This window comes from Staurois parvus, unplaced genomic scaffold (assembly GCF_062004578.1).
Source record: "Staurois parvus isolate SC_StPar_1 unplaced genomic scaffold, SC_StPar_1.0 ptg000131l, whole genome shotgun sequence".
Classification (NCBI taxonomy): Eukaryota; Metazoa; Chordata; class Amphibia; order Anura; family Ranidae; genus Staurois; species Staurois parvus.
The window spans coordinates 4,842,031-4,862,083 of NW_028317927.1; the positions used below are offsets into that span (position 1 = coordinate 4,842,031).

General features: G+C 42.3%; 1 protein-coding gene and 1 pseudogene across 1 annotated transcript; both read left to right on the top strand.

Annotated features, from left to right (window-relative positions):
- The first annotated feature begins 2,563 nt into the window (after positions 1 to 2,563).
- On the top strand, positions 2,564 to 5,183 carry LOC149466346 (serine/threonine-protein kinase SBK1-like). Its single transcript, XM_089672639.1, has 3 exons — positions 2,564 to 2,681; positions 3,533 to 3,735; positions 4,482 to 5,183. Exons 1-3 carry the CDS (start codon positions 2,564 to 2,566, stop codon positions 5,181 to 5,183), a joined length of 1,023 nt encoding a protein of 340 aa, XP_089528765.1.
- Positions 5,184 to 9,522: 4,339 nt separating this feature from the next.
- Positions 9,523 to 16,509, top strand: LOC149466347 (putative serine/threonine-protein kinase DDB_G0277449; annotated as a pseudogene).
- Positions 16,510 to 20,053: the final 3,544 nt, after the last annotated feature.

Genomic DNA, 20,053 nt, shown 5'->3' on the forward strand with positions numbered 1-20,053 from the left:
TGGACCTGCTACCTTGGTTTAGCATGAAGCCCCATACTACATTGCTCCAGTAAATGGTAAATTCCGGACTTGATGACAGACATGTTGTGCCATAAAGAAGGGGTTTGTGGTCACATAGGTTACCAAGTCTAAAGAAAACAATTAAATATTGCTAAATGAGGACCTTCAGGCTTGATTGATAGGAGTGCCAAAGAGCAATAAAGACAAGGGAAGGAGGAAAGGATGTGCCATATGTAGAAATTAATATCTCTCTATCTACACATAGACACACACACACCATTGGCAGTGTTTTTAATATCGTTTAATTTATATCATTTTTTGTGTACACGCCCTCTACCTTTTTTTTGCACCAGAATTTTATCTTATCAAAAGAGCAATGATAGTAAAAATGAAGTCCAGGCAGATGGCTAAACCAATGAACTATATAGGAGCCTTTTAGTGGTCAAAAGATTGTAATTTTGGGTTTGATTTACAAAAACTGGAGAGTGCAAATCTGGTGCAGTTGTGCATGGTAGCCAATCAGCTTCAAACTTCAGTTTCTGGAAGCTGATTGATTTCTATGCAGAGCTGGACCAGATTTTGCAGGCTCCAGTTTTAGTAAAGCCCCCCCCCCCCCTCCCCCCTCCTTGTCATTGCTAATTGGATTCTAAACACTGTGGTCTTTTCTGTGTTAGGTGTGTCCCAGAAAGGGAGGAGTTCTGTATTTGCTGCAATTCTTAGCAAACAATACCTAGACAGCTTTTTAACTACATAACTAAATCAAAAGTTGATTAGATTGCTCTACCCTGTGCTTGGGTGGACTACTGAGCATGCATATAAAGTAGTAGAACTTTACCATTTACATCTCCAGGTTTTACTAGTAAACAAACATTAAACAATAGATATGGAAAGACAGGGGAGACCTTTTGTTGTTAGACCTGTGTATTACTAGAAGATTGAATAGGGTGAAAAAAGGCCAGAATGTTAGCTGCAGTGCTTTTAAAATCAACTTTACTGCTTTAAGGGTAATTCAATTTTTAAACACTTTATCACAAAGTTAATATTTTATCCTGAGACTGCAAAACAATCAAGAGTTGCAGAATGATATTCCCATTCACATCTAATCCTCAATTCAATTGACAGCTGAGTATCTTTTGTATCTATTGTATCTTGGGAAATAAAACCATGCAAACCCATGCAGTTTCAATACAAAATACCACTCATTTTAATTTCAAAAATTAAAAATTACATAAAAACCTTAATATGCAAATCATAATCTTATATATGCAACCATTTAGATATTTAATAGCCTATAAATGGCTAAACTAAAGCCCTTGTTTCACCAAGTAGCCAAAGGTGTATACACAATTTAAAAATAACTGAAAGGCAAAACTTTTGTTTATTTTGGATAGAGTGAAAGAAGGTTCGGATATTTGTCAGTTTATCATTTCTATCTGGGAATCCAAAAGTTGAGTTTTTTGGTTCTATAGATGTCAATGGAAGTGCTGCATAGAAGCATGTAGTGCATTTTTGATGAGTTTTAAATCTGCCTAGCTACAAGAAAAATAAAACAAAATTGCATCAAAAACACAGGTGCAAAAAACACAAAATGCAATGGAGAAACTCAACCTGCATACGTGTGAAGGTAGCCTTACTCTATCCCCCTCCCCCCCCAAATAGTTTTGCTCTATTTTAAAAAAAGAAAAAAAAAACTTCTAGTATTACAGAACTGAGCAAGGCTCCCTCACTGTATAGGAGATCATTTTATTTAATATATTTGTTACACACCATTGAACAATACTTTGTTATTTAGATTTGTACATTTTTGTTCAAGCATTGCATTAAAATAAAAATTATAAAATGTGTGATGGTTAGTAAATGTTCTGTAGTAGGGATGAGGTGTTGATACTAATCAGTAGAAGCCTAATCATTCAGATATATATTTGAATAACCTTTTGTTAGAATATCAAGGTTTTGCATAAAAACCCTGTACAACCCAACAAACCAGCAGTACACAGGCTAATTGGAGCTCTGACCAAGATATTACTTAGATTTCTGTAGTACACTATATTAGGAGTGACACTATAGTCATAAAATGGTTTATGAAACTTTAAAGAAATTAAAAGTTCCAATAAATCATTGGAACAGAAGATATTTAATACCAAGACCAGAGTAGTGAGAATTGGTCATTTCCAACCAATAGTTGACATCCTCTACAACACCAGTTTGCATAGAGCTAATCTCGCCAAGTTTTAATTTGAACATGTCAAATTTCCTCAGAGGCCCACATTTCAACATTAGCAATCTAAAACCTGGGACAATAAAGACATGCCCACTCCCTACTACCTATTGTGACCTGAACCTGTAGACACAAACAGAAAGGAATCACCTTGATTGGTTAAGTTCAAGTGATGCCTCAATTTGCATTCTAATGAAGGTTTGTGGTTTCCTGGCTTGAATCCTGGCTCAACTTCTCTATAAAAAGACAAAAGATAGTTTGTGGACCTCACATATCTTCTTAGGGTCCTCAAGATCTTTTGGATACCGATTTCTGCACAGAACATCTGATATTGCTATATTCACAATGGCAGCCCACCTAACTTGTGAGAATGAAACAATTGGAGAAGAGCGATACGAAATCCTGGGACATCTTGGCGAGGGTAGTTATGGAGAAGTTGTGATGGCTGTTGACAGGGAACTGGGTAAGTGAATTCTTAAATAATTACAAAAAAATTTCTAATTTGCAGACCTTTTGAACATCTAGAACAGATAGCACAAACATTAGCATCTTTACTGATTAAATGACCTTATTAGAGGTAGGGGTTTTTGTTGCATAAGTTTGGGGAAAAGACCATGATGCACAAAGATCTAATTCAGCACTAACAAAATATAAAAACTGGTTGAACAGTGCAAAATCCCATTCAGGCAGCTGGCATTGTTCCTACAGAAAACAAAAGCCTTTCCACCTGTTATCAATTTCTTGAGTTGGTCCTTTTGCATATCTTTAACAACCTGCCATGAGTAAAACATGAAGGCCACATTTTTTGAACTCCTCCTGAAAGTGCTAGCTACTGGTTGTTATGCCACAGAGCAAGCCTTGATATTTTACAAAAGTACATATTTGCATACAGGTTCCAGGTCAGGGATTCTATAAATTCAATTGGGTAGATTCAATATGGCAGCCAGGTAATTGGCATTTTGAAGAAGAGCTCACCAAAAGCAGGCTTCCTTTTTCTCTCATGACAGATTCATGATGATCACACACAGTTATAGTGGGTCATAGGCAGCTAAGTATGTAACAGATTTGACTATAAACTGATGGTCCACTATGCACAACCTAGACACTTGGCATTTAGATGGGAAGGGACAATAGATCTAGCTGCATGGGCAGCTACATATCTCACTGCTAGCGAGGGCCTAGAGAAGATGGCTACATTTTGAAGAAAAGCATCCAGTCTATGTAAAATGAATGGGCTCAAGTATTGGACATCACCCAGAGTTTTAGATGTCCAAGTCTTATTGTAATCAACTTTTTTTCCCTCCTCTTTAACAGGTAGCCTTGTTGCCCTAAAAAAGGTAAAAAAGGAGCGAACCAGACTAGAGGCCTTTCTTCATGAAGTTTGCATGTCACTCTTTGCTACTGGACACGAGGGCATAATATCTACCCATTCGAGAATTCTGGAAAACTCAGACTGTTATATGATCAGCCGGGAATTGGCACCTGCTGGATCTCTTCACTCCATCATCCAGCCAGGGGTAAGTAAAGCTAATGAAGTAGCTGACACTTTAGCATTTGCTTGCTAATTCTATAAATTTGTCCTAGGGATCCTGGAGATTAATAGAAACTGGTGTTTTGTCATGGATGATACTTTCTATATATTGCATGCATTTATACCAAATATTGTTGGCCTGGTTGGAGAACACTAAGGAAGGGCTAAAATCCCCAGTCAGCTATTTTCTCTGCACCATCTGGGCAAGATTTTCCTTAATCCAATCAAGAAGTTGGAACAGGAGGTAGTAGGAAGTCTACAACGTTAGGGGAATTCCCCTCTTAAACAGTTGTCCCCATTGGATGATTTCCCCTCATCTCTTGTTCTGTGACAACTGTAAAATTTGCATTCGCCATTAATTTTGTCTTTAAAAGCAGAAAGACAAAAATAGAGATTACATCCCTCCTTCCCCACCTCCCTTCCTAGTGGGCACATAGATAACAATCATGATACAGGTTGTGATCCTTCACCATTCTATATTAAAGGTTAGTCTGGTGTTTAAGCCAGAGGTAAAATTTAAAACCAGTTAGACCTCCCATATTTCCTTCATTGCCCAATTATTGCTGAAGTAGTTGGAGATCGGTTGCACTGATGTTCACATAGAATTCCATCTGCAGATTTAAAAAGTAACCAACGTTGTATTGAATTTGATATTATTGAATATTATTTTTTAGTAAAATAGTGTTATTTTAAAGCCAAATATCATATAATTAATTGTTTTAACTTTTCCAGATGGGAATTCCAGAAAAGCTGGTCAAACGGTGTGCACTACAGCTTACCCAGGCTCTTGAATATATGCACAGCAAAAACCTGGTGCATAGGGACCTAAAGCCGGACAATATTTTACTTATGGACAAGAGATGTCATAATGTGAAATTAAGTGACTTTGGACTGACTCAGTTTGCCGGTACAGTTGTTCCATCAATGGCACCCCTCAACACATTCATGTCCCCGGAACTTTGTGAACTGGAGCACAGGGAGTCAATTGTCGTGGATCCTAGTGTTGACATCTGGGCCCTTGGTATTGTATTGTATGTTCTTCTCACTGGAAACTATCCATGGGAAACAGCTTCAGCTCAAGATCTATGGTTTCAAAGGTTTATTTACTGGCAGAACAACTCTGACCATGTTCCACCACCAAGTGGTTGGGAGAATGTCAGCAGGAGGGCTCAAGATTTATTTCACATACTTCTTGCCCAAGACCCCAGCTGCAGGAACCAAGTCAGAGTTGTTCTAGATTTTCTTCATTTTCCTTGGAACTTTGAAGTTGCCACCCAAGAAACCATGGATCTTGTGGAGCAGAAGGAAGAGGAGGATATTGCAGCAAAGGACAGTGAGGTAGAAGTCATTGTGCTGGAGAGTGAAGAGGAAATAATTATAATAGAAAATCACGGTGACATTGAATACATTGTTATCAATTATTCCGGCTCTTGAATTTGCTGCAGTTAAAATCTCAGCAGTGCTTCTTTTGAAAGAGACCAGCAGTACCTAAGCTCTGAAGTTGAAGTCTAAACGGACCCCAATTATTGTCCTAAAAGGAGGAGAATAGTTGCAGAGCTTCTCTGCCCAGCTCAAACCATCACCGTCATCTCAAAAATATTACTGAAGTGGTGAGATAGAAGGAACAGGGACAAGCATTTATCTTGTGACTATTTCAAAGGTTTTTCTGAGATGTGGACTTTGCACCGTGATGTCACCGGGCCTCATCACTACCTCTTTGAAAAGCAACTACCTCAACTACAATTCATGTTGCCGTCTCCATGCGTTTGTATCTATAGTGTCAATGCAATCACTGCACCAGGAATAGAATGCAATAAATTCTAAGTACTGGTTATACCTTTTGTATCGTGTAATTCATCTATTTTTGCTCTGCCTCTTATTTCTCCTTCAACACAGATTGAAAAAGTGTTACAAAACCCACAACAGTAAAATCAGTCTGTATATGCAGTAAAGCATGCTTGTTATACTCCCTGTGGAACCTACGGGGTTAATCCTCTGCATTGTGTAAAAATGTAGTTTGATCCTGATTTCTCTGATCCTCTCCTTCTTTCAGTGTCCCCCTCTTAAGACATTGTGCGGAGTCACTCTGCACATGCTCAGTTTGGTATGTATTACTAGGGTTCTTTTTTTTTTCTTAGGAGAGTGCATGTGATTAACAGGGCCAGTCAGCACTGTCCAGACAGAGGTCAGGGGTTCTGCATCCTCCTAAAGCAAAATGCAAAACTCCTCCTACAAGCTTTAATCAGTGCTCAGCTGGACACTGATAGAAGTCACAAGACTGCTCTAACTGCTGATGAGCAGTTTATATTTACTAAAATAATTGGATTTCCATGTTTAGTGTACTGTGGGAGACCGTATATAGTGAATGCAGGGTCTGGGGTTTAGTAACACTTTAACGTTGACAATACATTATTTATGTAAACTGCGCAAATCCCCAATCAACTGAAGTCACAAAGCTGCAAGTATATGAGGATATTGTCTCTTAAAAGACCAATTCAAATGGATACTGTGCTAGGTGAACCCTTAAAACTTTGTGAGCACTATAGAAACCTTTGCACCTCTAAAAAGCGATCAAAAATTGAAAATAAAACACTAAATAATTACATACATATGCCCTATGAAGACCCTCACCCCTCTGAAGGGCGATCAAAATTTGAAAAAAATTAATTGAATAAACTGAGTGCAGTAATCATAAATACGTGTAAGAAACCATTATATGTGGTCAAATTAACCTAAAATGTCATGCATTATCCATGAGCCCTATGAAGACCCTCACACCTCTGAAGAGTGATCGAGGTTGAGGATAGGTCAAATCTCAATGTGAAAAAAAAACTCCTCAAATATACATAAAGGTTAGTAGAAATTTTTCAAAAACAGTAACAAAATGTCCATATAGACTTAAACCATAGTCCATAAGTATGAGAAGAATATGACAATAACATGAATGAACATTTTACAAAGCTGCAGTCTTTTTTAATATGGGCTGGAGCCCCCAGACTGCACCGGCTATTTTCTGGAAAAGGTAACCAGCCCATACCACACCATGCCTGGCCTAGGGTCAAATGGCAACCTACGTGAAGATCCAGCATATTCCAAGTCATTAAAGGCTTACTTCACATTTACCAAAAAAAACATGCCCGTGCAGATAAGGTACATAAATGGCCCACATCTATAGCAAGGGTATTATTTCACTTTAGTCAGAGCTGAACACTTTGTTTTTATCTACATAGCTAGTTTTTTTGGTAAAGGTGAACTAGGCCTTTATCCTCACTGGGAAGGTTATACATCGAACCAGCATGTAGAACACAAGTCACCGCAAATATAAGCAATACAGTGAAAGTGTAACTGACCGCCATAACGTCTCCTAAATCTACGTATGAAGACTGAACAAAGACCCCCACTTAACCAAAGGTCCTCTAAACCACAACCTGGGTCGCAGGATACTCGCACCGGCCTTTATCCCCTCAGCTTCTTTTTACTGCATACAATGCAGGGCCACTGAGTAGATTCTCTACTTCCTTCATAACATGCACTGTGAGGGGTCATCATATACTAGAAAAGACTGTAAACCTTGGGGCTCAATCACATAGGCGCTCGTCAAGTAACATCTGTTTACTTTATGTACTAGTTCTGAGCTGTTTGCTGTATGGACTCACCAGCACAGCCAAGTTTGAAAGGTGAACGCACCCGGACGCACAGGAGCTGCACCTGGCCCTTCATACCTGTCAAACTGCGCAAGTCCATACAGCCAATGTGTGGCCATTCACTTTGTATGGGGTGCCTGCACACAGCGCAGCACTGGGGCAGGAAACCTAAGAAATGCCTCTTCTTGCTGTATGGAGCTGAGTGCCCATGTGAATGAGCCCTTAAAGTAAATCTAAGACAAAACTTTCTTTTTTCACTTTAGATAGAGTAAGGGAAGGTTAGAACACCTGTCAGGTGGTTTTTCTGCCATTTGTGTCCCATAGGGAGATTTCCCTTCACTTCCTGTCCCATAGCCAATACCCGAAGTGAGAGAAACTCTCTCAAAGTGATGAAAAAATGGGGTGTCACTAGAACTAGTGCCCCGATAGGGTCACTGTACTTTACACCCCTGTACCCATATAGTTCTGCCCCCACACCCTGATCTGTGAGTCCCACAGGTCACTGTACTATACCCCATGTATCCCCAGAGCTCTCCCCTCACACCCCAATCCCTGAACCCTGACAGGTCACTGTGCTGTTCACACCTGTGTACCCCCACAGGTCTCCTTTCACAACCCCATTCCTGGGCCCTGACAAGCCACTGTACTGTAATCCCCCCAAGCCCCCCTATCCAGAGATCTCAGGCATCTCCTGTTGCTTGGTTACATAGATAAAAAAAGGACAGGCTGATTACATAACAGGACATTACACAGACATCTGGATGGTCTGGGGCAGGCATGTCGCACTCAGATAAAACACTGGCCCCCACAAAGACAATATCTTCAAGGGGGTCACACCGGGAGAACTACAAAAAAAGGGGAAATACGCCGGTTTTGTGGTGAGAATATTGCTGCATATTCCGTGCTCTAAATTGTGGAATGGTATAAGACAAGTTCTATGTGGTGTCGCACCAGCTGCGCCAAATCACATGACAAGTGCTATACTTCAGTGACCGTTCCCGTGCGCCAACATAAGCATGCTTGGATCTGGCGCCCCAACACCCCCACAAGAGCAAGTAATAAAATGGCAGGAATCACTTTTATGATGTTGTCACAGCAAGCGCTAATTAAATAGGCATACAGAATTTGGTTGACTTGGCACATGGAAAATGTGCCAACATTTCCACTAAAAATGATGTATTTCCTTCCATCTGTTAATTGGTCAATATCTCAGAATTGTGACATACTGGGGGGGGGGGGGGGATTAATTAGTCTTCACTGGAGCACAGCCAATTAGCCTTTACATTTCCATTTTCTAACCTGTGTGGGGAAAAATAAAAGCTGCAAGCTGATTGGTTGCTGTGGGCAATGATAAGAGTTGGGATGAAACATTTTCTATGAATCTCTCTTTATGGAAATCATGAGAGAGAGTCCATTTCTCTAATGGGGATACAGCCAGCAATACAAATATGACAGTGGATCTAACCCCTCACCCCTCACCACTGACAGTTGGCATTCTTGTAAACAACCCCTGACCTGAGGCTGCCCAAAATAGATCTCATGGTCTATGAATACAAGTCCTGTGTCCTGTACTGTATGATCCAGAGAAAAAGGTTTGTCTTTGGTTACATGTTACACACATGTTACACACACCAAACATCGGGGCTGAGTTTGGCTCTAACCAGGCACACTGATCCCCAATGGTGCTCACTGATACTGATAGCACAGACATTACAAATGAGCCCATATTCAAAAAACAAACCTAGCTTGTTGATGTATTTCAGTGTGTTACAAGCAGCACTATTGACACCTGCCTACATCATTGGAAAGGACCCCAAAAGCAGGCTTCTTTAAGCTTTACCTGTGTATTAGGTGCAACACAGATTTCTCTTTGTGTTGGATTTCATATATCCAGGACAGAATACTGAGCTCTGTGATTGTCACTCTGCTAAAAAAAAATTGGAGCCTCGCTGTGGAAAACGGCAGTTGGCAGAAAAATCATTTGAATTTTGTTTCCGGTTGGTATCCTAGCAACCACGGAAACTCAGTCCACAGGCAGCGCAGCCACAGACAGTCAGTGTGCTTCTGCTAGTGATAGTGAACACACTCCTTTTTTTGTGCTCTGTGAGATCTCATTATAACGTGTTATAATGAAGTGGACCAGGCCAAAACTACGTTTCCGATATCATCCATATAAGAACAGACAGGAGGTCACCTGGAATACCATCATAGGGAGACCTTTTGTAGATGATTTGGATAAGCCCACTTTATCACATAGTGGGTTGAAGGTGGAGACACCTCAGCAATTCCCCAAAAATCGGGAAAGCAAACATGGGAACTCTGATGGGAGGAAGAATTCTGGAGAGGGAAAGAGTTCCAAAGAGGAGAGTGCCATGAACAGAGGAAAGAAGCGCAGATCCAACCAATCTGCTGAGGAAGAAAGACCAGCAAAACAGGGACGATGTGGTCAAGCACCGAGTTGGGCCAAAACACCATGTGCTGTCATATTGCCCAAGAGGAATAACAAGAGGCCAGCATCAGATCCAATTTTCTCTGCACCTCCAAATAAGAAAAGGAAGATCGCTGCTGATGAGACAAGCAAGAATGATCAACAGCTCGTCGAGGTAGTCAGCGATAGATTTCACCAGGTTGTCAGCGATATAGTCGGCGAGGTAGTCAGCGAGAGAGTCGCTGAAGTTGTCAGCAAGTCAGCCAACGAGGCCGTTGTTGGGGTTGTCAGCGAGCTAGTCGATGAGGCTGTTAGCAAGCCCGTCGATGAGGCTGTCAGACAACCAGTCAACCGGGCAGCCGGTGAGAATGACAACAAGGTAGTCAGGGATGTGCCTGGCACCAAATTAGAAATGCATCCGCCAGCCGACTTTAATCTTGACAGCTTTATCTTTCATAAAATACTTGGTCAAGGTAGTTACGGAAAGGTAAGTAATCAAAGATTTATGAACAGAGGGTTTAATGCACTGCGAGTTAGTGGTTATTATTATTGCCAGTCGGCAAATAGTAGGTCGTAGGTGGAGGTCACACCACTCTATTCCTTACCGCTTCCCATTTACACTACACACACTGAGCTGTGCTGCTCAATGCCAAGCTGAAATCCATGCTTTCCCCATAGGACCAGTTTACACCAGTGTGATACATTAGTTGGCGCTCGGTTACACTGGAATAGAATGCATGTAAATGCAATGTGCTTTAAGAAAGCTACAATACTGGTATTTTACACCACTGATGAAAAAATAGCATGCCAACGCACATCATCTCCAGTGCGTTTACTGTGTTACATGGATGCAACGCGAGTAGAGTGAATCCAGGCTTACACACTAAGTCATGTTTAGTGGTGTACTGTCTGTCGGGGGTGTAATACACAAAAAGATGCAAGACAGAATTACAAATCCTTTGGTATATAAGGAAATAAGCTGACGTACATTTAAACTGTATATAGCAGATTGCATAACGTTTGGCTGCACAGCTTCATAGCCTTTAGCCCCAATTTATGAACGCTGAATACAGACTTCAGAGTGAGCGCTGGCTGTGATTTGCTAAAAGCCTACTGCGGCTTGCTAAAAGCCTATTGAAAGCTATCCCCAATCCCTAACAGTCTAGAAGTTACTGACTAACAGTCAAAACCACTGAAAACTTGCACAAAATCCTGCTGACTCCCCGTTCTATAAACTGTTTTCAAACTAAGACTAACAATCGTAGCCAGGCTGGGGGGGTTGCTGCTGGACCCAGAGGTAACCTTTTCAGAACCCGGAGCTGAATTGCTTCTAATCAATTGTGTCCTGTGTTTTTTAGGTCGCCCTGGCATCCCATCCTGCCACCAACAAGAAACTGGCAGTCAAGGTGGTACAGAAGAGGAAATTACTGCAAGAAGAACCGAAAAGTGTCCTCGTAGAGAGACAGATACTGGAAAAAGTTGGACGGAGTTCCTTTTGTACACACGCCTATGGAACCTTCCAAACAGAAGTAAGTTTCACATTCCTATCAATCACTCACTCATCAAATCACATCCATGTTATCCATTTGGACTCCAAGTCCAGCACAGACCTAGAAATAAATCCCAAAACCAGAAAAAAAGGAGGGATGGTCCAGCTTCAAAGAGGCTAAGACATGAGAGAGTTATGGTGGCTGCCAATGCAGAATTTGGGGAATTCTGGTTCTCCCCAGCCGTCCTGCTCTTACTTTGGCTTTGCTGTCGGAGTCACTGACTTGGATCAGGTATAGTCCTTGAACTTCTCTCATGATAGAGTCACTTCAATAGAACCTGTCACAACATGTTTGCATGTTAATGGCTTCTATATATTGCTTACCCACAGAGGAATGACGTTCACCATACATTGAAAGTTCCTGCCAAGCATCGCGTTAACTTAGTCTTAAAGTGGATGGAAAGCCAATACTGAACATTTCTTGTTTGTTCACACTTGGTCTATTAAATAGATCAAGCAGAGCGTGTTGTTATATCTGTTTAATAAGTGCAGAAAAACACTTGTGATCCTGTCAGAATTCCAGCGCTGTCCTGAGTCATCCTAAGCAGTCTTATCAGCCCCGCTCACTTCTCCTCTGTGAACTACAACACAGCTCCCCGTATGTTATAGAGATGAGGATGGGGAGAGGTGTTCTTAAGGATGGGGAGAGGCATACTTATTGTCCTAGGATGACAATACGGCACCTCCATAGACATAGAGAATAGTAAGTGAGCGTAGTCACCCTAGGACAAGAAGTAGATTAGTGGTAGGATTACAAGGGGAAAATAAAGGAAGACATGCTGAAAAGAAGAACACTAGTACAGCCTCCATAGCTGAGCACTGGTGTAAGCTGAAATAGATGACATTTTTATTCTTGAGTTTGAAGATGCGTTAAACTCCTGAACCGTCTACCATGTCCAGACATCCCTATATTTCTGCATTTCCACCAAAACACAAACTTCACATCCACTTGACCTTTTGGAACCGACTTATTTTTCTCTTTCTTTTACAGGAAAATCTCTTCTTTGTTATGGAATACATGAGAGGAGGAGAACTACGCGACCTGATCAAGTCTTCTGCTCCATTACCAACTAACACCATAAGGTAAGACTTACAAAGATTCCGTCTAAGGCTGCATTCATACCCGCACCATTCAACCTTTTTATTTTGGGCTTTTTTTGCACATTAGTCGTGCAACAGCATAGGGCAGCCTATTCACTTACGTGAGCTGCCTTATGCGTGACAAATGCACCAAAGTAGCTCATGTACTTTTCTTTGTCCGCGAGCCTCACAATTTTGCAATGTACATTTTGGTGCGTTTGGCCACACAACTGCTACCCGCATTTGAAGTGCCATTAAGAATTAATGGCACCACAAGTGTGATTTGCATCTTAGCACATTTTTCATGCATTTCCCAGAACACCAAGGTGTTAATATGGCCTAAGCGAAGGGTGAGGGTTAACAGTCATGATGAAGGATTTGCATATAGTAATTACAGAATGAATCCTAAAGGAGAAGTACAGACAAAGCTCCTTGACCCGTTTTCAGCTGACAGCGGGCTGAAGCCTGCTGTCGGCTGATGTCACTCAGCCGGTCCAGGCTGGGGAAAGATCCCGACTTTAAAATAAGGATCTGCCCCAAAATCTGGAGCGACACCCAGCTCAACGATCCGTTGAGAGCCTGAGCCAGTTGCTCCCTCCACTCCACAATCCAGTGCTCCATTAAGTTGGCGGGGTGGGGAAGAGCAGAAACGCTGACTGACAGTCACCGCTCTCTGTTCGGAGTGAGCGATGACTGAGTGAGAACTCCGCAATCAGCTGTCAAGTGATTGTTGAGTGCTCGCCCTTAAAACCGGCCATAGACAGATGCTGCATCGGACTGATGCTGCACGCACCTAGATAAGTATGATTTAACAAAAAAATGAATTCCTATATTGCTCTCTTCATTTAAACTAAAAGATCACCCACACCGACCCACCTCAGTAAGCCTTTATCAGGAAAGAACCTTCACTGCCCCCCATACACATACTCATCTTCCGTTTACCCCCTAGCCTAGCCTTTTTCAGCCGTCAGCAAAGTACTCTGTAATGCAGTTTGTAGACATCAATCTCACATAATCACACACTCCTTCAATCAGATGCAACTAATCCCTACAAGATTCTAAAGCATGCTAACTGTATAGCATAGGGAGCTATTTGTCCAAGCTGATTAATGATCAGTTGCTACTCCTAGTGACTGGTCACCAGCAAATTTAGTAGCACCATTGATCTGCTAACACTCTCCTGCATAGCACGAGCCTAATGTGATATCTGCCAAACACCGGTTATATCCTCTAGTTTATCTTGGCGTGCAAGGCTGTATCTTCAACCCCACACAAGCAATGTTCCAACCCCACAGGTCTTAGCCAATGGTTGTCAGCTACCACAGATCAGGTGACTATGATCCAATCCCTGGTTAAGAACCAAAGTAACCCAAGAAAAGAGCAGGGCCTGTCATTATCACAGTAATACATTGCTGCTTATGACATGCAAGGCTTGGAAGAAATCACCTCTTAATCATTTGTTTACTTATGCTGTGAGACGTGCAATAATCGTAGACCTTTTCTCCTTTTTTACAGATTTATTGCTGCAGAACTTCTCTGCGCGCTGCAATATCTGCACCGCCAAGGAATAATGCACAGGTAAGTGTCTCCACCATGATCTTCCATATCTTCTAATCTTCAGTAAAGTACAACACCACCCAATACTTTAGTTGTGGATGGGTGTACAAGGGTTGAATTGCCCATGGCCAGTTCTGTCCCCTGCTGCTGAAGCTTTTGTGACTCTAAGGGCTCGTTCACACTTGACTCTTTTTACCAACGCTTGCCAAACGCCCCTATAGCGTTTGGCAAGCATTGGTCCGGCGTTTGCGGAGCATCTTTTAACGCTCCGCAAACGCCGCATGCGCGGTTTAGCGGAGGTTGCTAAGCTTTGCCGAGCGTTACAAACGCCTATAATGAAGTTTGAATGGTGTTACCGCTCCGCAAACGCCCCGCAACCGTGTCGCCACCGCACCGCAAACGCCGGCCGGGCGTTTGCGGAGCGGCAGCGTAGACTAGAATAGGAGGCTTCAACGCCTCCTGACTCGACCAGGGGCGTCCGTTTTGCCGCGACGCTAACGCTCCCGTTAGAACAGCACCATGTGCTGCAATGTGCAGAATTGTCCGAGGCCTCTCTGCCGCCTGCACACAACGCTAGTGTGAACGTAGCCTAAGTAAGGGAGTCTCACTTCCCCATATTACATACATTTGCAATTGTAGATGTCCTGTTCTAACACTGTGCCATGTCCCATTCAGCAGCTGAGCAAAACCAGCCACAGGTGCAAAATTTGCTCTGGGTCCCATCAATCCCCGTAAACCAGCAGAAGAAACAATATTGAGGTGCACTCCGTCAATCTGAAATGAGTCTATGGCTTTATTAAAGACACGTGGATAGAAACACTCCCCAGGCTGCCTAATTCTAACACTTATCACCCTCTAGTGGGACGTAATCATGCCCCCACTAGAAGGGCAAAAGGTGACGCAGGAAGAAAGCCTGCGGAGTGTTTCTGCTCCCTTCTTTTCAATAAAGATGTTGAAGCATTGCAGAATGACCAACTGTGATTTGATATGGTTTCTTACACTGCAGTAAGCTGACAGCCAAGGTCATGAGGTTCTTCTTACCATTCGTAAAGCAGTGCAGAAAGTTAGAAGGGGATCTAACCCGCTGGCACCCCTTGAAAGCTGAACTATTAGTATTGGTTGAATTACGGTTTTAAACATTTGATCTGTAAATCTAACTCTCTCCTTTTTTTTTTTTTTTACAGAGACTTGAAACCCGAGAATATACTGCTCGACAGCTCCGGCCATGTCAAAATTGCAGACTTTGGCCTTTCAGAAGCCGACGTGTTTGGATCCGACAAAGTATTTACTTGTGCCGGTACTCCAATCTATATGGCCCCAGAAGTAAGTATAACACCACCCTTGTTTTTCCCCTCTACTGCTCCCATCTTTATCTTATAATATCTATGAACCTAACAAGAATTTTGGAGATGAAAGAAGCAGAGCCACAATGATGGTGACTCAAAAAACCTAAAAAACAACAGGAGGCCCACTGTGACCTGTCATTCCCACCAACCATTGTTAACTATTATTACTGCTCTGTGCAGCTCATCGTGTGCTTTATTTTATGGTTAATCTTACTCTCTGTTTTATCAGGTTCTACAAGGAAAACCCTGTGATGCTATGTCTGACTATTGGTCACTGGGTGTCATCTTATTCGAAATGGCCACAGGAGCACATCCAGGTGAAGCCAGATTCAGGAGACACTTCTATCCGAGGGACATGGATCCTGAACTTCAAGATGTCATTGAAAGAGTAAGTATACTCTACAATTAGAATTATGCAAAAGCTTTAGATCCTTAGTGTAGTGTTCTTTATGAGAGAAGCTTGCAAAACGTTCTCTAGTATCCAGTACATCACCAGGTGTAAGAAAGCACACAGGGGGCATCCGACTTCTGGAAGTGTTATATACACACGGTATAGCAAGATATTCACCACACAGGGAGTCAGAATAATAGAGGAACTATCCATGAGCTTTTGGATGAACTCATTCACTGGTTCAGAAATGTTCACTTTGATCCTTCCAACAGACATATATATCTTCACTGAAAACTACACCAAGGAATTAAAATATGACATTCTGAGGTGTTTTTTTTTCTATTTTTAAGAAATAGCCGACACTAAACTGGCTGATTGATCAGTTTCTGTTAGTGACAATCTACCGTATGCTAAATTTCATTTCTTTTTCTTTATAGCTTCTTGAAATAAATCCGAGCGATCGCCGGCAGGCAGTGAAACAACTGCGAAAACATCCCTTCTTCAGTACCATTTACTGGAAGAAGCTGGAGAAAGGAAAGGCCACCTCACCATTGAAGATGCCAGAAGAAAGTCTGCGCTCACAAATCGACACAAATCAGCAAATTGATGTGAAGAAACTGATTCCCTACACAGGAAATACAGAAAATAAAATTGCAAAAGAGCAACAGAGATTGTTCGATGGCTTCAGCTTCAAAAGCACAAAATGGAGAAGGATGGTGGAGAGGAAATGAAAGAATGAGGGCTCATTCGCACCATCGGCATTGAGCCACGTTCTTTTGGACAGATCACCACAAGGTTAGACCATACTTCTCTTGTGGGTCACAGGAATGACCTAACTTTTGCTTTCCTGGGGCAAAGAGTCAGCTTATAGCAGGCTATTACAGTGTATAGCAGGCAGATCACCACCTTTGTGCATCATTCATCATGATTGACATGGATCGACAGTGCTGGACAACATGAATGAAACTGAATTCACATCAAGATAAAAAAACTGCCGGAAGATCAGAGGACAGTTGGTTTACCACGGATCAACACCTTTATGCGTCATTCATCGTGAGTGGATCAACATTCCTAGATGATAGGAATGACGTTGGATTTATACAATGGAACATAACCTCATCCATTCTGGGTGAGAGGATTAGAAGGAGCAGTGGTTTGCCATGTCGGCAGATCACCGCCTATGTGCGTCATTCATCGTGATTTATATGGATCAACATTGCCGGAAGACATGAATGACGTTGGATTTATACAATGGAACACAACCTCATCATTTTTGGGTGAGAGGATTAGAAGGAGCAGTGGTTTGCCATGTCGGCAGATCACCGCCTATGTGCATCAATCATCGTGACTGATATGGATCAACATTGCTGGACAACATGAATGACGTTGGATTTATACAATGGAACATAACCTCATCCTTTTTGGGTGAGAGGATTAGAAGGAGCAGTGGTTTGCCATGTCGGCAGATCACCGCCTATGTGCGTCATTCATCGTGATTGATATGGATGAACATTGCCGGACGACATGAATTACATTGGATTTAAACAATGGAACACAACCTCATCCTTTTTGGGTGAGAGGATTAGAAGGAGCAGTGGTTTGCCATGTCGGCAGATCACCACCTATGTGAATCATTCATCGTGATTGACATGGATCAAAGAAAAAAGATTAACAGTAAGAATATTGTTCTTACTTGGGTGATAAGTGAGAAGACTATCAAGTTTTTAGATTTGGAGATTATGCAGGAACAGGATCCTCTACTAACAAAAACATTCTTCAAGACGGTAGATCGCAATGGTTATATACCCCTGAACAATTGTCATCACACCTCCTGGCTTATGAATGTCCTTAAAGGACAATTTGTCAGACTAAGGAGAAATTGTACTAGAAAGGAGGATTATCGGGATCAAGCAAAGATGACTTATACAATGGAACATAACCCCATCCCTTTTCAACGAGAGGATTGGAAGGAGCAGTGGTTTGCCATGTCGGCAGATCACCACTTATGTAATATTCATCGGGAATGACATGACACATTGCTGGACGACATGAATGACGGGCTATATACTGTAGATCAGTGGTGGGCAACCTTTTTTTTCAACTGAGCCAAATCTCGCCAAAACCACGATTGAAATTTATTTTGAGAGCCACATTTTTAAAACTGAAAATACATCTCCCATATAGTAATTCATCCCCCATAGTAATTCATCCCCCATATAGTAATTCATCCCCCATATAGTAATTAATCCCCCATATAGTAATTCATCCCCCATAGTAATTCATCCCCCATATAGTAATTCATCCCCCATATAGTAATTCATCCTCCATATAGTAATTCATCCCCCATATAGTAATTCATCCCCCCCATAGTAATTCATCCCCCATATAGTAATTCATCCCCCATATAGTAATTCATCCCCCATATAGTAATTAATCCCCCATATAGTAAGTCCCCCATAGTAATTCATTCCCCATATAGTAATTCATCCCCCATATAGTAAGTCCCCCATATAGTAATTCATTCCCCATATAGTAAGTCCCCCATATAGTAAGTCCCCCATATAGTAATTCATTCCCCATATAGTAAGTCCCCCATATAGTAATTCATCCCCCATATAGTAAGTCCCCCATATAGTAATTCATTCCCCATATAGTAATTCATTCCCCATATAGTAAGTCCCCCATATAGTAATTCATCCCCCATATAGTAAGTCCCCCATATAGTAAGTCCCCCATATAGTAAGTCCCCCATATAGTAATTCATTCCCCATATAGTAAGTCCCCCATATAGTAAGTCCCCCATATAGTAATTCATTCCCCATATAGTAAGTCCTCCATATAGTAATTCATTCCCCATATAGTAAGTCCTCCATATAGTAATTCATTCCCCATATAGTAAGTCCCCCCTGTGTCAATTCACTTACCTTTGCTCCGCGCGTTCCTCTCGTATTCCCGCGCCGTTCTGGTCTTCAGGGAGGACTGTGAGAGGAGAAGAGTTCGTCACGCTGCCCCGCCTACATCCTGGCTGCCCCGCCTACATCCTGACAGCTGCAGAGTCCTGACGCCCGAGAGGAGGGAGGGGGGCGGCCATCCGAGAGGAGGGGAGGGGAGAGGGGGAGAGGAGGAGAGGAGGGGGGGAGGGGGCGGCCGGCCGCCCGCCCGCCCGCCCGAGAGGAGGGAGGGGAGCGGGCGCCCGGCACACAGGAGAGCCGCATTTAAGTTTGTAAAGAGCCGCATGTGGCTCGCGAGCCGCGGCTTGCCGACCACTGCTGTAGATGCATGAGTCCAGTGCTATCTTCAACTGGGCTGATCCTTTGCTAGTCTTCAGATCCCCAGTGCTGCCCTTTTTTTTTTTTTTTAATAATATTTTTATTGGGGTTTCAAACAACAATACAGTAGATGCAACAGTGTACTCAGAGTCAGAGAAGTGGTCTAAACTTACAAAAGAATAGGTAAAAAAAAAAATGTAATCAAGCTCAATGAGCATATTACAGGTTTCAAAGTAATAAACAAGATGATAACTAAGGGGGGGAGGCTAGAACCAGTGGGGCCTTCCAAGCCATATCCGCTAAAGCCAGAAGAATGACAGAGGTCCCCAGGGTGGTCGGTGCCTCTGTGGGATCCTTGTCAGACACAGGAGTAGCAAGAAGTGGCCTAGAATAATGAAGAGATGGAGACATGTGCAACCCACGCCTAATAAGGCATCTTTACTATAACCATACCAAACCATAATTAGTAGTCAAGGGAAAGGGGGAAAAGAAAGGGGGGGGGTTTAAGTATAGGCCCAAACGGAAGAACTGGAGATTCCTCCCCTGCATGGGGACGCTCAAACAAAAGAGAGCTCCCCACGGAGGAAGGGATCCCGGCACAGAAAGCACAAAACAGGAAGAACGCATGTTGTTACCTATTTGCAGAGCCATTATGCAATCCTGTAATAAAGAATTGGTTATATGGAGACCCATCATGTGACTGACACCAATTAAAAACATCCTTGAGATATACAATACAGTAAAATCAAAAGAGTTATGAGGAATGTGGATAGGGATAACCATATGGCCTATTGGAGGTACGTGCTCTGCTCCAGAGGGGGAAGAGACCTTGATATGAAGAGGCCCCATTTTTTCTGGAACCGCAACGTCAAGGCTTTTAGTGACAAGTCTAAGTCAAGTTTTTCTCTACGAAGAAGATGTAATAGATCTTGCTTGACCTCAGGAACTGAAGGCGGAGCGGAGGATAGCCATTTTCTGAGAATGATCCGTCGCGCAATCATGAAGCAGGTGGCTAGCCAAGCCTTATTGAGTTGTATAGC